This window comes from Hippoglossus stenolepis, chromosome 1, assembly GCF_022539355.2.
Source record: "Hippoglossus stenolepis isolate QCI-W04-F060 chromosome 1, HSTE1.2, whole genome shotgun sequence".
In the NCBI taxonomy this organism is placed as follows: Eukaryota; Metazoa; Chordata; class Actinopteri; order Pleuronectiformes; family Pleuronectidae; genus Hippoglossus; species Hippoglossus stenolepis.
In genome coordinates this window covers 11,539,081-11,557,055 of record NC_061483.1, presented here as the reverse complement: position 1 = coordinate 11,557,055, position 17,975 = coordinate 11,539,081, and the positions used below count along the sequence as shown (strand labels likewise).

The window sequence follows — 17,975 nt, the reverse complement described above, 5'->3', positions numbered from 1 at the left end:
TGGAGGATTTGTGATGACAACAGAAAAACAAACAATCAATATCAAAGCAAAGAATTTTATAAAATAATCACTGATATAAAAAAAGAAATACATTTAAAAGATGTTTTATATTTCAGGTTTGTTGTATGAATCATTACCGAGTCATCCCGGTCTGAAGAGAAGCCACACCAGACATGGACTCACATTTCAACACACGTTCTGTTTGCCCTGTAACATGCACAGCTCCTTCCTGTGTGACCACGTCAACATATGATTTTTACATTCTCATTGACTTCTCCTGAGCTCACCTCAAAACAGTGGCACGAGCCATTTTGACACTTGTGTCCGAATGATCCTCAACATAAGGCACATTAGATTAAAGCCCCACGTTTTTTTACATCACATTCATTTTCCCCGGTGCACTTCAAATCTCGTCCTGGACAAAAAACACTCATCAACCGTGTCTAGATAATAACGGTCGCAGCAGGATCTGTGTCTCTAGCTACTTGTGATACTTCTCTCCGTGGGGGGGGGGCCGCGGTCCAACTTAACGTGGGTCATACATGTTGGCCAGTTTCTGAAAGCGTGGTCCCCAGTTGTTGAGGTAGTCGTAGTCTTGGTCTCCGTCCGAGCTGCCTGAAGCGATGGAGCTGAGGCTGCCTGCCAGGGATCCCTCTCCCTCATAGTCGTAGATCAGAGCTGTGTCATATGGAGGCACGTTAGGATCGTTGTCTGCTGCCTCTAGGCCCTGAGGAGAAAAAAGAACGATAAAGAATGTTTGATAAGTGAAAGGAAAATGCCCTGAGAAGAACACAGGGATAGTGAGTTCCTGTCTTTCCTTCATTGTATGACATTAGATTATGATTTGGGCCTGTCATGAATGTCTCTCACGTCATTGATGTAATCCTCGATGTCAGTGGGATCTGCAGGAGGTCTCCTTGGGTAGATGGGCGAGGGCAGGTTGTGTGGGGCGTCCATCCTGAGGGGCTGCTTGCCTCGAGGAACACGGGGCACCGGGCAGTAGGACCCCGGGGTTGAAGGTGCATCATGGGGAGTCCACAGCATGTCGATGTTAAAGGCGTTCTGCAAGATAAGATGAACGGTTTGACGACGTGCACATTAATAATCAGCGATGATGCATAAAAACAAACAAAACAAATCCAAAATAATTAAAATCTATAGTAGCCTCACCTCGTCCTCCTCACCCCCTCCCTGCTCGTCATAGTTGATGACGTTGTCCCGGATGTCATCCTCCGATTCCCCGACAAGAAGACCGCCTCCTTTCTTGATGTGGTGGCGTCTCCCGCAGGTGGTCGCTGCCACGGCCAGGAGGAGCAGCACTGCAATCAAACACAGGAAATCGGTGAGGATTCAATAATGATAGAGCTGTAGCCAACATTGTTATTGTCATATTTTACTATTTAACTGTTTTATTGAATTTGAAGATCTTTTCTCTATTAATTGATTTATCGCATCTATCATCAAGAAAGAAATCCAACCAAGTCATCAACAGTCCAAAGTCATTATGTCTGTAGATGTCTTCTTTTGTTCAAACAACACATCAGCCCAAAGGTTTGAAAGCATCTGAAACTAGACTCATGCTTCTTTAAGAGGACTTACACAGTAGGAGTGCAACACAGGCCATGATGATAATGAGAGCGATGAAGCTGATTCCCACACTGGAGCCTGAGACAGCCCCTGCCTCAGACTTACAGTCTCCGAAGGAGTCGCAGGGACACACAGTGATGTTGACCTGAGCGTAGGCGCTCAGAGTTGGGCTGCCGGAGTCTGACACCAGCACCGTGACTGCATACTCTCCTGTCTCCAGCTCCACCAGGGGCTGAAGCACAGCATGAGTATCTGAAGATGAGAAAAAACGAGAATGGTTTGACATCAGGAGGAGACTAAACATCCTTTATACAAATCCACAGCACTCCCTCCACTCTCACCCTTAGTGCTGTTTCCTTACCATTGACTTGAACAACAGTCCAGTTGACTGACAGATAATTGGACATTTCAAAGGTGAAGGGTGCAGCGTGCGGAGGAAGATCCTCATCCACCGCCGTCACCATCAGACCAGAGCGTGTCCGGTGTGCACCCCTGCACACAGAGCCGCTCAGAGGAAAGAGCTGAGGGGGGAAGTCATTGGTCTCCTTCAGTGTGATGACGACTGTGGCTGTGGTCGACACACCACCACCGTCTACAGGGAGAAACATAAATACACAGCAATGAGCCAACTTTTTATTATCAACGTCCACCGAAAACACCACAACAATCAATTATGTTTGCTAATCTCTCTTCAAATGCAATAACAAGTAAATGAAAGTTTGTATTGAAACATTATTTCCTCATAAAGGAGGTGAAAACCAAACATTGACCAGAACCTCACGTTTTCAACTCAATTCAACTGGCAAGATCTACAATTTAAATCAGATATGTTGATATTCGTGTAGTGACCTGCCTTCTTTTATTATATTTGAAGGCAGTTAAATGCTCTTTTTCTGTTTCTTGCTTTATAAATTGATTCATTCAGAAACATATGTATGTGTGTGTGTGTGTGTGTGTGTGTGTTTGTGTGTGTGGGTGACAGCCAGTGTATCTAAGTTTGTTACTGTTTTTTAACAGTGTGTGTCCAAGACAAATTTCTCTCAAAACAATACAGACCTGCAACTCATTCAAACTGTTGCAACTCTCAAATGTCATATTAAATACAGATATAGATGCAAATATATATATGTATATTTGAATGCCAGAGGAACAGAGTCAGAATAAGTGGATGAACTGACCTGTCACCTTCACCACAGCAGTGTAGATACGGTTCTTAACATTTGGAGATCTCATGTTAAAGGTTCTCTTGGCTCTAATATCTCCTGTATCTCTGTTGATGTCCAGCCATTTCTCCGGATCCCTGACGATCTCATATCTGCCAAACAGAGAGCGAACGATTACTTTTCTAAATTCACTGACAGTTTTATAAACAGGAAATGGTCCCTATGTGTTGCTGCTGTATCTTCATACCTCAGCTCAGAATTATCAGGGTCAAAGGCGATGTTGCTCTTCAGGAGTGTCCCGGGAACCACAGACTCAGGGACCACGATCTGTATCGGGTCCTCCCGGAAATGTGGAGCTTCGTTCTCATTCGTAACACTGACCACCACCATAGCAGAGCTCGCTGGGAGGTTGGGAGCCTTGTTGCTCAGACTGTTGACGTTTTCCACCACTACACTCAGCACATACTCACTATGTGCTTCAAAATCCAGAGGCTGCAACACAGGAGAGGACATCGTTTTTAATTGAAGGAAAACATTTCACAAACATCCAAATCAAAAACCAACAATACAGTAATTTCTAACTAATTTACCATCTCACATGTAGGAAAAGCCAAATTAAAATCTTTATATGAGGAACCTCTAGTTCCAAACCTGACCACTAGATGGTGGTATTGAGTTGAGCTGTGGACCTCAGTGTATGTTTTGATTTAAAGGGCAACGTCACCCATTTTGAAAACCTCTTGTTACTCCTGGGCCCCACAACAACACATACATGAGTCATTTGTCTTTGTCAGAGTAACAGTGGATACTTGACATGAATCTGAGACTTATGTGATGTCTCAATTAAAGCCCGACTGATGTGGAGGTTTGGGAGCTGATGTCGATACTAATATTAAGGAGTAAAAAATTCCTGAAACCGATATACCGGTATGTTGGAAATTATTGGCAATGATTCCTGAGATGTTATAAAACCCTTATGACAATGAAATGTAACTGAGGCTTGATATTTTTACAGTTTAATCATAAACTTGATTATCAGTAATTATAAATAAAGAGAAAAAACTAATACAACCAAATATATAGAACTTGAGTTTTATTCTGTAAAATAAAAGCATATTCAGAAACATAAATGCTGATATGATATGTCTGTAGAAAGTTAATATTATCGTCCAACAGATAAACCAGTCGGGCTCTACAGTCTAAATGTGTGATGCCTAACAATGATCACGACCCCTCCCTCACACTCTCCTCCTGCAAACTGTACCTGAACCACTGACAGGACGCCCTGGTTGGTGACGGGGTCTGTAGCGATGGCGAAGTTTCCATCAGGATCATTGGAAATGAAATATTTGGCCTCCCAGTTTCCTGTTCCCCGATCGTCTCTGTCTGTCACATTCACCCGGCCGATCTCGTAGTCCTGCCTGTTCTCCACTGCTGTCATACTGTACTGCATGCACACACGGAACACAGGCCGAAGCATTGAAATCATTGTGAAGCAATGTATCTCATAATATATAAAGGAAGTTAACATTATGTAATTTAATACGGATAACTTCTTGTATGGTTGTTTGAGACTCACCGAGACAGGGCTAAACTGCGGAGCATGGTTGTTGATGTCAGATACATGTATGACCGCCACACCTACACCTGTTAGTCCCATGCCCCCCATGTCAGCAACCTGCACTTTCAATCTGAAACTTTTCACCACCTGAAACAGAATTCAGCACATTTTAATGAAATGAACGATGTAATGATGTGAGAAAAGGCATCTTAACGTTGACCTGCACTTCACCTCTCTGTCCAGGCCGACGTCTCTCGTGTAGATCGCTCCCGTCTCGTTGTTAATACCAAACATGGTCTTGTTGAAGGCGTTGGCAGGATCACTCTCCTGGTCGATGATCGAGTAGCTCAGAAAGGCGTTTTCTGTCATTGGGTCGTCTGCATCAGTGGCTGAGACTGTCATCACTGATGTGCCTATGAGAAATAATAGGGTGAGCTGAGGCGGCAGGCTGCACTAAAAAAATACACTTAAACATACTATTCCTAAAATGGAAAGACAATGTGTCTCTAGGTGTAAAATATTTATTTGAGTATTTTACTCAAACCTTAAATTTCAGATTTTTCGGCCTGTAAACACAACACTGACATATTTGCTGTAAGTTGATTTGGTGACTTTCTTAGCAAATTACACGTTTAAGTTAAATTTACAATATATAACTCCGGCCACAAGGGGTCTCTCAATCTAAACATTAAGAAAAGACCTGCTCTGATGGCAGCGTGGGATCAATGATTCATCACCATTACCAATGAAAATCTACCTGATGCAACTCAGGCGCAAATCTTGTTCACAGATGAGGTTATGGATTAAAGTTTTATTCACATTATGCAGCAAAGTGATAAATATTATATCTGTCAAATGTGATGTGTGAGGGAGCTGGGGTACACAGAGGAAACCTACACAGAACATGCAAACTCCACACAGAAAGACCCCGGATTGAAACCAGCAAGCTACTCAGGCTACTTCAGGAAGGAAATGTAACCTGGGATTTTTAGGAAACTGTGTGTAAGGTGAGAAAATGAAAGGTTAGTGATGTAACATATAACACATGGACGTACCTGGGACAGAGAACTCAGAGACAGCACCGACAAACTGGCTCTGGGTGAAAAAGGGTCTGTTGTCGTTCTGATCCAGCACCACTATCTCTATGGTGGTGGGATTCTCTAGTCTCTGTCCACTGGGCGACAGCGCAAATGCTTTTAGCTGCAAGTAACAAAAACAAACACAAACAGTTACAAGAGGAAATGTTTATTTTACATTAATGGTGGTTTTAATATCACAGTTTATACCAAATTTATTAAACATTGTCATTTCGTGGGTTGAACATGGCCCATAATGCCACTCAGTGTTTCAAACCATCTGTGACCATGTGAGGCCGATGCTGACATAGAGTCAATCATTAAAACAATCTCTATGTCATGAAATTGAAAGTTAACACTTTCTAATCAAACATGGGCGTGTTCATTATCAGACAGTGATAATTGGGTTAAATAGACAAACTGTGGTCTGGTCTGCAGCGCCCGCACACAGGTGGAATGCTTAAAGTGATAGTTCACCAAAAACATCATGAGTATACATCACGAGTCATCTGGTGTGAAACATCCTGAAGTCGCTCCCTAGATGCCCATTAAAGCCCTTGGAAACTGACCTCTGGCTGTTTGTGCTGGTGTCTGAGGCAGATCTACGCTTTGAGACGAAAACATGGACCCACACTTTGAAACACGTGGCCGGTGTCTCGCTGTGTTAAGTACCTCTGTTTGATTGGGCTTTAAAACCCATTTCAAGTGACTAGAGGATTTAAAGTGGCCACACCAATAAATGCTCTCTTACCGTGAAGCTTCTGTATCTCTCTCGGTCCAGGGGCCGCTTGCTCCTGATCATCCCCGTTATATCGTCGATCTCAAACAGATTCTTGGGGTCCTGGTCCACCCCCGGTCCCTCCAACTTGTAGATCACCTCACCTGTAAAGATTTTGTCCGATTTGATCTGGACAGAGGAAGGAGATATGATTGTTACAACCTCAGGGGAAGGTGGAAGGGGGCAGGGTTGTAAACCATATGTCGTAAGACCAGATGTGTGGATGTTGACGGGGACCTTGAGACAGGAGTGTTTAAACTCAGAGAGGTCTTTGACTTATAGCAGGAAATGAGATTCCGAAGTAATAGTAGCAGGGAGTCCATATTTCATGCATTTTGTAGTCACTGTTTTTGACATATTGTCTTTACAGCAAATTCATCACTTCATAAAAGTGCCTCAATATTTGTTCTCGTATGATAGGATTTATATATTACAGGTCGCCTGTAACAGCATTAACACAACATTTACACTACACACCTCTTTTAAAACCTGGTGCAGAGCAGTGTGAGATCATCATTTCAAATCAACAGTGCATGGCTACACAAGGCAGTGTGTTTAACTGGAGTCAGTCCTCAGCTCATTGAAACAAATGCATAATAAAGAGTTTTCCCTCAGGAGAAGAAAAACACCAGATTCTTCCTTCATCACAATCTAATTTTGATTATAGTTTAAGTATAACTGTTACTCACATTATATAAACATATGTATGCACTTGTTTGGCAAATGGTTAACAACTGCTGTTAAACATTAGAAGCTAAATGTCACCACAACTAAAGTAAAGCTGTTTTCAGACATGTACTGAAAGACATTTTCATTTCTCCAGATGGGCTGCATGTGAGAACGCGAATGTCCGTGTCCATTGCTCTGGACATTTTCCAGAACTGTTCCTGTCAGCTCCCTGTTAATCTGTCCAAAAATGTCAGAGTGTTTTTTTCTTGTAATGTATCAAGTGAATGAAAATCTGAATGATTTACATGAAGTAATTTATTAGCTTGCTGAGCAGCCAAACACGATTTGTTACATGAAATCAGAGTCTCTTTTTTTCCTCCATGTACTTTGCAATACTACAACATGCCAGCTCTATATCTATTATATTGCAAGAACAATGTATTATATGGATCAACTCATGTAGCTTTAGCCTCAGTCTTTTCTTATCAAATTTAAGATACCTCCAGGATTTCTGATTTCACAGCTGGAGAGACTGAAAAGACAGTTTAGGACAATGTTAAACAAAGGTTATAAAGCAGTTATAGCTTTATTCGCCTGCACCTCTTTTGAAAGTCAGGGAACTATAGTGTTGAAGCTTTCCAAACAATTTGAGAGGTAAATCGAAAACTGTGCGTGAGCCGTGTGAACAGGCATTGATCATGCTCCTTGCCTTGAGGGTGTTTCTCTGCTGAGGCCTCACATCAGCTACTTCAGCTATAATTACATAAACTCTTAATTTGTATAGAGTGAGTGACTGTGCACCACAGCAAGGAGAAATATTATTATCATTATTATATAATATTATTACACTGTAGGGACATCTGACTCGTGTTTCTCAGCAGATTATATTGTAAACCTTCAGTTTAAGTACCATTTACACCAGGGTTCTGCATTTATCTATCATGATGTTATATATTGACGCTTTTACCTGGACAAGGTTTTCAGGAACCTGCTTGCTATTCTCCAACACTCTGATTGGAGGGATGATCCAGTCTCTCCTCACCCTGACCAATCCCCTTCCTTGATTTCTCCAGGGGTAAAGGGCCTGAGGAGGAAGCTCTTCCTCATTGCGATGATGTTCTGCGGCGCTCCAAGCCTGACGGTCACAGGAATATGCAGTTAATTCAAAGTTAGCCTACATTACATCAAACATAAACATATAACATGTGGATAAGTCACTCGACGTTTTTGTTTCCAGTCTTTCTCCTTCAGGGACTGACACAAATGATGTCGTTATAGACATATGCAGCTGTTAAAAAACAATATCACAAGTATCCCTCTGTGCTATTTACTCTCAGAGGCCTGATGGAATTTCTGTATGTTAGCTGTAGCAGGGATTGTTCAGGGCAGGAGGTCTGAGGGGCCACGGCTTCAGGTTTCACTCACTAATACACGTCTTTGTCAGCTCCCTTTGAACTGGGCGCAAATTCATCTGAGGACGAGGAAACACAAACACTCACGCTCACTTCACAAGCCCTCCTCCTCCTCCACGCTGCTGTCTCCACCACGTTCACACAAATACACCCACACACACGAGAATACTCAGGCCACAGCTGTCGACTGTGGATTTAGATCCTGTGCTTTCCCACCAGCATTCCCACTCACACTCACAAATTCCCCCTTTATGCCTAGCTCTGCACCTGACTGGGAGTTTGGGGTCACCTTACGGAGCTGCTCTGCTGCAGGAATCCCACAGACGCAAACCCACCCACACACACACACATACACACACTGATATACAGTACATGCACGTGCATCAACAAAACACCATCCCACGCTCAGGTCCAACATTACACTTCCGTAAGTTGCTTCCTCTGTGGGAATTCACTGGACTCAGCATTACGTCCCATATGTTGAACAGCTCAAAGACACAGTCCAATGAAACCAGACATAAACCGAGATATAACTGAACATGAACTCACTAAAACAGTGGATAGAATTGTGAATATTTTCCTTAATGGCCTGTGATCCCTTGTCTCTGGGGTGGGTGAGCTAATATTCCGACCCTCAGGCACGCCGCTGGACAGTACAGCGAGGAATGGCAACCATGGCGGGCATCTCCAGGCCGAGTCAGGGGGCAAGCTAATCTTAGACTTTTTCTATATTCCCGGCTCGTACCTATTTAACTTTTCGAAGCCGTCCTCATCTACACATCCACAGAGATGTTTACAGGCGCATTCCGGCAGTGCCTGTCACCCACACAAATTCATCCTGATAGCTATCCACTTCCATGTTGAAGCCCTCTGCACATACGAGCTCTCGAACCTCCTCCAGCATTGCACACATTGTGTATAGTTACTTCACCTCAAAATCAATAACAGCTGCATCACAGTTGTACGTCCAAATATAGCACTTTCTCAGTTTGACTGATTTGTGAACTCTTCGGTCGTGGCAACCACCTCCTCTTTAAGAATGCACACACAGCAGATTCATCATTAAGACAAATCCCTTCTCTGTAGTACATCCTGCTTCACTACCCAAGTGAGCAATAGGACATTTAGGATGAAGGTGTGACAGGATATCGTCTATGAGACTTTACAAAGAGGAATTTGACAAAAACTATATTCAGTCTAAATCTTGCTAGAATTTGATCATTAGTACTAAACAATATGGTTGAGGATGAGGGTTGATGTTAGTTTTGACATTTGGTTAAATTCAAAGGTTTTATCAGCATCTTAGGATGAATGTTGATTTGGTAAAAGATGGTTGATATATATGCAAAAGCAGAGCATCAAGATCATTGTCAGAACCATCAGGTCCTGGAGATTTATTTTTAGAAAATAAGTTGGTAGCTTTATTCATTTGCTGGTCTATTTTTGCACCATCTTTATCTTGCTCTAATATGCATGGAGGAATAATGTTTTAGAATTACTGTGCTGATTCATTGGGACTTTCAGATCTTCAGAAAATTAGATGTGGATTAATAACTAATTGGACATTATGGTCTATAATTCATCATTACATTCATTTCACAGTGAATTTTGGAACCTAAGGATTTTTGTTAACAATCTCATTAATTCTTAATGCTGCTTCTTATTCTTTAGGATACTCATCTTATTGAATTCTCCTCTACGCTTCGGTGCAATGTCAGGAAAGTGCCACTAAAATATTAATAAATTCACTTATTTTCTTGATCACTGACCAACATGCCGTGATTCAAACAATTAATCCATTAATGGTAAAAAAAACAACCAGATTAATTAAAAGTTTAATGGACGATAATGAAGACACAAACTTTATTGTGGAAATACTGAAGTAAACCACAACATTTTCCAGATTATAAAACAAGAAATAGATAGAAAAGCATCACGGTCAGATAACGTTTTTTTTTTTTAACACACCCTTCATCACTGTCCTGTCTCTTGAGTCTGAACGGAACATGACACCGTGTTTTGGACAGTGGCTCCACCAAGTATCTGTTAGAATGTTTTTACCAGACCAAGATGAGGAAACTTGAATGGAAGTGTCACGTTACCAATTAGAGCGACAAGTACCTTTTCTGACAGTCTGAGAGATGTCACCACACACAGATCAACCGTTTTAGAGGCTTTTCCCAGACACTATTACAGCTTGACCTTTGACCCCAGGCCCTCACATAAGCATGGACAGCTTGTTTGGGGAAGATAGGCCCTCACTTCAGGAGCCATGAAGCACTCTGCTGCTGCTGCTGAAGAGTGTTTGCTGAGTTCTAGAAAACTTGATTCTGCCTCCTTGATGCTGGATTGTGACAATAAAAGTGTCATGTTGTACTTAGGATTCTGTTGATTTTAAGTACAGATGTTGACTAAAGAGCTATTTTGAATGTGTCCTTTCTTTAGGAAATAACTGTTAATTAAAAATGGCTTTATCAAAATTCAGTTTTGAATTTATTATTGTCTCTGCCAGGGAGGACATGTTTTCACTGCTGTCCATTTGTTTGTTTGTTTATTAAGTAAAATAAAAATAAAAAACAACCAGAAGGATTACCATGAAACTTGAGGGAAGGATGTGTGGGTCAAGAAATAAACCATTAAAGTTTTGTGCTTATACAAATCTGAATTTAAAAAAAAATGTCTTTAACATTGCGAGTTCGGGCATTTTTCAACATTTTTGTTGATTTGTCAGAGAATAATTTAATAATTTAATAATTTAATAATTTAATAATTTATAATTTATAATTTATGTAAAAAAATCTGGCATTTTTAGGAGACTGATATTTATGAGTGTGTGAAATTTGCTGCTGATCCAAATAAAATCTTCTAGTAAATTTAAAAGTGGTTTCATTAGAGGACTGTTGGCGAAGGTATGCGTTCTCCTGTTTCTTGTTTAATAACTTGCAGCAATAACAACAGATCAACATATCAATAGAGCCAGGATATACTGGTATAGACACAAATAGGAAACTAGTGTGAGACTGTAGTAACACACGCTTACATTCACCACCATGTGTTAATACCTGTAAAATTGCTTTGTAAGCTTGGCCACTGCTGCAACTACATTAAACCTGGGACCTTCACTCACAATCCAATGGGGTGGTCCACCTTCCATGTATTGTAACAGCTACAAATGCCTTATGTCTTATGGACACACATTCAGAGCATTTACAATCTTCCTTCCCAGCATGCCTCAGAACAGCCCTGATTGTAGAGTAACACCTTTCAGATTGTTTGGTACAAGCTCAAAGTATTGGTAACCCATAGGAAGTGAGGAATGTTTACACGACACTAAAAACGAGACATGTGAAAGAAAGAAATGAAACTGGGAGAACCACAATTCCTGTGATGTTTTTAAACAAGTGATAGATTTTTCAAAAATGCCTCCTTGTAACATTTGACTTATTAGAAAAGCACCCCCACCCAGAGACAGCCCACTGAATCTCTATCTCTATCATTATCTCAATCTCTATCGGCCTGAGCGTCTCCAGACCAGACGTGTGTGAGTGGAACAGTCACGCAAACAACTCCAGAACAACACACTGCGCAGCCTGAGAAGTAACGTCTCGCACGTCTGACACTTCCTTCAGCCGCAGGCCAAGAGGTCGCACAGGTGCCTCCCTGGTCACTTCTGTTACTGGTCATTCAACCACATTCACCAGCAACTGGCCTGGTCCCACACCCTTCTCTTTGCTAAGTCATGATTGCCCAGCATCGGTATGGACACCCTATTTATGGAGCCACTACAAGTGTGTGTCCTCTTTGGAGCCGATGTCTGATCTTTCGGAATGCTGAGCAAGGTTGTAACATTCAAGTCAGTCTAAAGGGAGGACTCAATAGAGGGAGAAATGTGGGGGCACTGAAAAAATGTACACGGAAATAACGTCATCTGACAAGTGGTGGATTAAAGATACTAAATAACGCGATGAGCTCGGTCAAGGAGGTTATGTTCTCATTCGTGTTTGTTTAGCAGGATTACGCAAAAACAATTCAAAATTTGGTGAGATTTCTCAGAGAACAATTTATGGATCTTGATGAAAAAAAACATGTCATATTTATGGACTGATATTTATGAGTGTGTGCAATTTTGGTGAGGATCCAATGAAAAATCTTTGTTTCTCGTGAATTTAAATGTGGTTTCATAAGGAGACTGTTGTGCGTTGGTGGAGGAATCCCCTCTACTGAGTGCTAATCCAATTACTAATCCAATGATGGCTTTAGAGGTGGCTCTAAAATGTTTATAACTGACTCCCTCATATGAAACAGCAGCATTAGTTGACTGCAATTACGATCCAATATCCCTGTGATGAGAGAAAACATCAAAACAGCTTAAATAACTCCAAACAAACCAAAAATCACTAGATACACCTCGTTCAGGGAAGCGTCATGACAAACAGGAAGAGACTGATCAACAGTGAAGTGTTTGGAACATACTGAACACACCGATCAACACTGAGGAACTGAAGACTCAGAAGCTTCCATTTTGGTTGTGTATTCCTTTAAAGAGTGAATTTACAACACTGAAAAAGTCTGTTTACAGAATTTCAAGTCTGTATTTCCCTTCCCTTCCTTTGGAGGAGGAGACATTGCTAGATGCTAATCAACAATTGCTAAAAGCTTTCCAGAGTTTTAAGTTTAGAATGAAAATTTTGTCCCAAAATAAAGCTAAAATAGACGCAATACGTCTGTGCAGATGTAAACATGGAGTGGAGCCACAGTTACTGTATCAAATGACTAATTAAATCCAATCTCACCAGAGAAAAATGTAATTAACGTGTACTTTGACTTTTTTAGTTTGGCCCATGTCCCATCCACTAACACAGAGAGTGGCTTCACCTTTTGGGAGCAGTCATGTCATGTGCAGAATCTCTACAGAGATTACCCATATTTTCTTTGTATATTATTCTTCAAATATTACCGGTGGCTGTTTCATATGTAAAATGAATAGAATTATGTTATGAATTCTAATGAGTAAATAATCTGAATAGATCAATTCAACCATCAGCAGCTGTCAGTCCAGTCCAAGTGAAAGCTCTCAGTGTCACCTGATAGCTTCCACTTGTGCGTCAGTTGTGCTCCATTCATCTCAGTGAGTTGGTGTTGTTTTGAAGCGGACAGTGCTCGGCCCTGCGGTGGTGGGTGTCTGTTGAGGTGAGGAGTGGGCAGCAGCCACAGCTGTTCCCAGATGCATACGTGATGCCATTTGTCCCGCTCTGTAATCCCCCTGGCGGAAAGAGGAGTGGGCCACTTCTGGACCATGAAATTGGGTACAAATCAAGAGAGTGTAGCAGCGGCCAGCTGCCGCTGAGGTCTCACTCATCGGAAACAATCAGTCAGAGGATTTAGAGCCTGAATCAGTCGTCCTGCTGGGCGTGGATACCTGCAAGCTGTTTTACACCGACTAAGGTTTCAAGGGGAGCAAACGATAAAGAGACAACATCCCGGTCATAAAAACTAGTTGACTGAGCAGTGAAGTCGGTTTCCTTTACTTTGTTTTTCGGCCTCAATGTTTTTTACAGTCGTTGATTCGTCACTTATTAAGTTAACGCATTTATGCATAAATGTTCAAATGAACTTTCTTTAATAAACACAAACTAAATTGCACAAATCATATAAAATAATATGACAGATTTTTCTTCATCAGGATCCATGAACTACAGGACATGTTGCTTTCAGATCATTCGTAGGTTACTTCTGGTCATTGAAATGAAATTATTACTCTCCTGAGTATTTGAGCAGAAATATCTTTTGTGTAATGTCACAGGACTTCAGGGCCTCACTGTGACAAATTGGTTTTCCCCATGGCTGTGTCAGTGATTTATTACTCCCATGTTCAAAATAGACAAAAAATATTTTCTCGGGCTTTCTCTCAATCAGTTAGATGGTGGAAGATGAAAATGAACCACAAAAGTAGCGCAAGGTAAAAAAAAAGACTCCGAAGATACTCAACATTTGCAAAAATGTATGATTGGTGAGAAAGTTCACTGATAAAGAAGATCTGAATTATTCCTTTCCACAGCCACACAGAATCTGCAACATTAACAATGGCTTTAATTATTTACTATGAGCAAATCATAGCAAGACGTTCCCCAAGAATCACCCATGGCCCGGTCACTCAGCTTCCCAACCTGGGCCGCATTACAACTCAAAACACAGAGAAAGACGGATGGGGCTTGGAAGTGCTGTTGGTAATAAGTCAGTTTACATTGTCATCCATTTTGGAACTCATAATGGCGTCTGCTGACAGGGGCGACTAATGATGCCCGGAGCCCTCTGTACACATCGGGAGTCTCGTCCTCCTCAGGACGCTTCATCATCCTCGTTACAACTCGAGTGTTTATATCGGCAGGAGCCTTTGATTGCAGAGCCGGTGCAGTGGCTCCATATTGATGGAAATAAGTTGATGTTTGGCTGAGGACATCACTCAGGTAAAAACATAAACTGTGTATCTGAGGAGCAGGGCCAGTGAAAGGTCACTCTCCAGCCAAGCTCGCACTCTGAAGGGGCAGGAAGTGAGAAGAGCCAAAAATTGGAGGTAGGTTGAATATAGACCCATAGAGCAGAGGAGGAGAGGGGGGGCAGTACCACAACGGTACAGTTTGATGCAAATGACATATGCCTTTATAGTAGTCGATGACATTTTTAAACCAATCAGAAGCACCCCCTACCACTCCTACTAGTTCCATTGCTCAGGCACCTGTGCTTTCAAATCTTCGAAAGTCTTCAATTCAACAGAAAACAAGAACGAACGTAGTTTAATGCTCAAATAACTCAACATGAGGTAAAGTCTGTTTCTTACCTGACCAAGCAGGGCACCCAGCAGACACACCATCAACGTCGTCGCCCCCATCCTCAGTACCTGCACTCAGAAACTCAGTACTAACAGACCACTGATGAATCAAAGATCCGAGGCTCCTCCAACTGAGACCTGAGCTCCTGAGTGGCTCCACTGGGCCAAACTCTCCAATCCTGAACCTGCTCCTTCCTTCTCTCTGTCCTCTCGCTCTCGCAGTCTCTCCCTCTGTCTCTCCCCCCGTCCCTCTCCCAGCGCCCGTCTCTCACAGCTCCTCCCTGTCCATAGCTGGGGTATGTCTCACAGTCGCGGGGTAGGGGGTTAGAATTTCAGCAGCGGCCCTCCCAAGTACCCCAGCACATGTGCTGTCACTCATGAACCCAGTGGAAGAGGGAGAGAGATGGAGAGAGAGGCAGGGCAGCTGTTGGTAGTGTGGACGCAGTCTGTGTCTTCACCAGATGAAAATGAGTGTGTGAGTAAACTTCAACACGTTTCTGAGCAATACATACGAAGCAGTAATGTGAAATCACTATTTCAGTAAAATATCAATCAAACCGAATGTGTTTTAAAATTCTCTTTTTAAATGTAGCTTATTGAAAAGTGACGAAAGCTGTTCCAAATTCTCTGAGCTCTGGTTCTGGTAATGATGGAATAATGTGAAGTCAGATGCAACTCTGGTCGTCTGCATTGGCACCGTACCATTTAGCAGCAACAAAAAAAGGACTTGAATTTCAAATTGCTTTAATAAAATATGCCGTTGGCGAAATCATCAAAGTTTCTCAGAAACAAAGTCACATCTTCAGATGTCTTGTTTTGTCTCATCAACAGCCCAAAACTATATAATGGTATAAAACAAAAAAGCTAAATATGTACCAATTATTAAGTTAGTCATCATTTTGAGATACCAAGTAATTATTTTGTGATACTAAGTCATTATTTTGAGATACTGAGTCAGTATGATAACAAGGTTTGTTGTAATTTTGAGCAGGTAAGTCATTGTTTTGAATAAGTATGTCACTATTTTGAGAATTTCTCATTATTTTGAGATACTATGTCCTTATTTTGTAAAAGTTTCTCATTATAATGACTTGATGGAAAGTGGTAAAAATTGGCTTCCTTAAAAAAAAACTAATGACATCAATTCTAAAACTAAATTGGCACGCAAATTAATTCAAGAGTTCGATTTCTTTGTAAGTCCTCTAACATCTCCTGCTGACATGATAACAGAGAAATAGAAATAAAACATGTTTCTAGTGTTTTACAGATCCAACTTGACATCACAATATTCTCTTCTGTCAAAGTCTTCAGGGGCTTAGAAGAGGATTTCTTCTTAAAACCATTTTGTTCAGATGAGTCCTGATGTCGTGAGGTCGGATGCTTGACCTCCCTGTGCCGTGTGGTGTGAGTTGCACCCTCACATATTCAGAACATTCACACACAACCCTTTGATCGCCTGCTATTTTCAACTCTCTGTCAAAGCAGAAGATGAAGATCTATGGTTCTCTACGAGTGATGTCAAAATTCAGACTGCCATTTCTGTGACGCTTGAAATGTGACTGACACATTGCCATGACCCGTCAGGTACAAGTGAGGAATGCCTGCGTACAGGTGTTTCGCTGTTTGTCCGCCTCAGAGGGACGAAGTTGAGAAAGTCGGTTTGTTTTGAAGGACGGACGCCCTCGAGGGAGAGAAAACCTGCAGGAAAGATGTGTTTGGCATTATGGGACCATTAGACGTGCAGAGTCCAGGTCTCCTCCACGCTACTCATCAACACCCCCTCAGCAAGGCTGCTCACAGGTCAGCGGTCGATACGGATCTTTAGAACGTAAACAATGTGGGAGCACATTGGCTCCTCGTTTACCACAGACACTGCTCTGCTCACAGGTCAGACAACAAATTCTACTGAAAACCTCCAGTGAAGACTCGCTCTGGCAGTAAATGCTGCCACACAAATGAAAATCACAGGCTGGGTTATGAATGTACAGTTAGAGAAGCGAGACTGTTGATATTACAGTAGAGAGACTGGTGTTAGAAAGCAGAGCAGCGGGAATGTGTTGGCAGACTGGCCCTGCATGCTGAGTGGGTGTCCGCATGCCTCCATGTGTGTTCATGAATGTGTGTGTGTGTGTGTGTGTCTGGTATAAAGGGGGCGATTTTACAGCACCTGTCTCTGTCATTTTAGGCAGAGGCAGTTGGCAGGAGCCACACTGATGACACACACACACACACACACACACACACACACACACACACACACACACACACACACACACACACACACACACCTCTCTATAGTTGTTAGGACATAATGCATTCCCTAGCCCCTTACCCTAACCTAAACCTAATTCTAACCCTAACCCTAAAACCAAGTCTTACCCCTCCAACAGCCCATTGACTGGCCCTCATAACAAAAGATAGACACGCACACGCACACGCACGCGCACACGCACACACACACACACACACACACACACACACACACACACACACACACACACACAATACATCCTTGCAGTTTGAAAACAATAAAAGAAAAAGCAATGTGTCTTGTTCAGTTACACACAGTCATATCTCCATGAGACATTCAAAGGACATTACGTTGACTTATATTACCTGCAGACTTTCTCTGACTGTTACCAGAGTTACTACTTGCCTAAACGTAACCCTAACCTTAACTTAACCTAGCCTTAAAACATGTCTTCACCTTTTCCATACAGACAGACAGACAGACAGACAGACAGACAGATAGACAGACAGACAGACAATCTTGCACACGCACACGCACACACACACACACACACACACACACACACACACACACACACACACACACACACACACATTTCAGATGGTGCTAGAGGAGTGCCTCTTCTCCAGTTGATAATGTAGGATTAGAT

At 42.0% G+C, this 17,975-nt stretch overlaps 1 protein-coding gene across 1 annotated transcript; it reads right to left on the bottom strand.

Moving 5' to 3' along the window:
- Positions 1-41: 41 nt before the first annotated feature.
- On the bottom strand, positions 42-15,331 carry cdh15 (cadherin 15, type 1, M-cadherin (myotubule)). The gene is made up of 14 exons (XM_035152934.2): positions 15,085-15,331; positions 7,802-7,969; positions 6,139-6,294; positions 5,367-5,511; positions 4,543-4,724; positions 4,330-4,458; positions 4,015-4,197; positions 2,998-3,242; positions 2,766-2,902; positions 1,949-2,179; positions 1,600-1,839; positions 1,171-1,319; positions 871-1,062; positions 42-727 (listed from the first exon to the last, which is right to left on the bottom strand). The coding sequence occupies exons 1-14, from the start codon at positions 15,133-15,135 to the stop codon at positions 527-529; spliced, it is 2,409 nt and encodes an 802-aa protein (XP_035008825.1). The 5' UTR covers positions 15,136-15,331; the 3' UTR covers positions 42-526.
- Positions 15,332-17,975: the final 2,644 nt, after the last annotated feature.

Coding starts and splice junctions, on each gene's coding strand:
- cdh15 (XM_035152934.2), bottom strand. CDS start 15,135: ATGGGGGCGACGACGTTGATGGTGTGTCTGCTGGGTGCCCTGCTTGGT. Junction 7,970..15,084: donor TGGGTGCCCTGCTTGGTCAG/GTAAGAAACAGA, acceptor TGTGACCGTCAG/GCTTGGAGCGCCGCAGAACA. Junction 2,180..2,765: donor TGCTGTGGTGAAGGTGACAG/GTCAGTTCATCC, acceptor TTCTCCCTGTAG/ACGGTGGTGGTGTGTCGACC.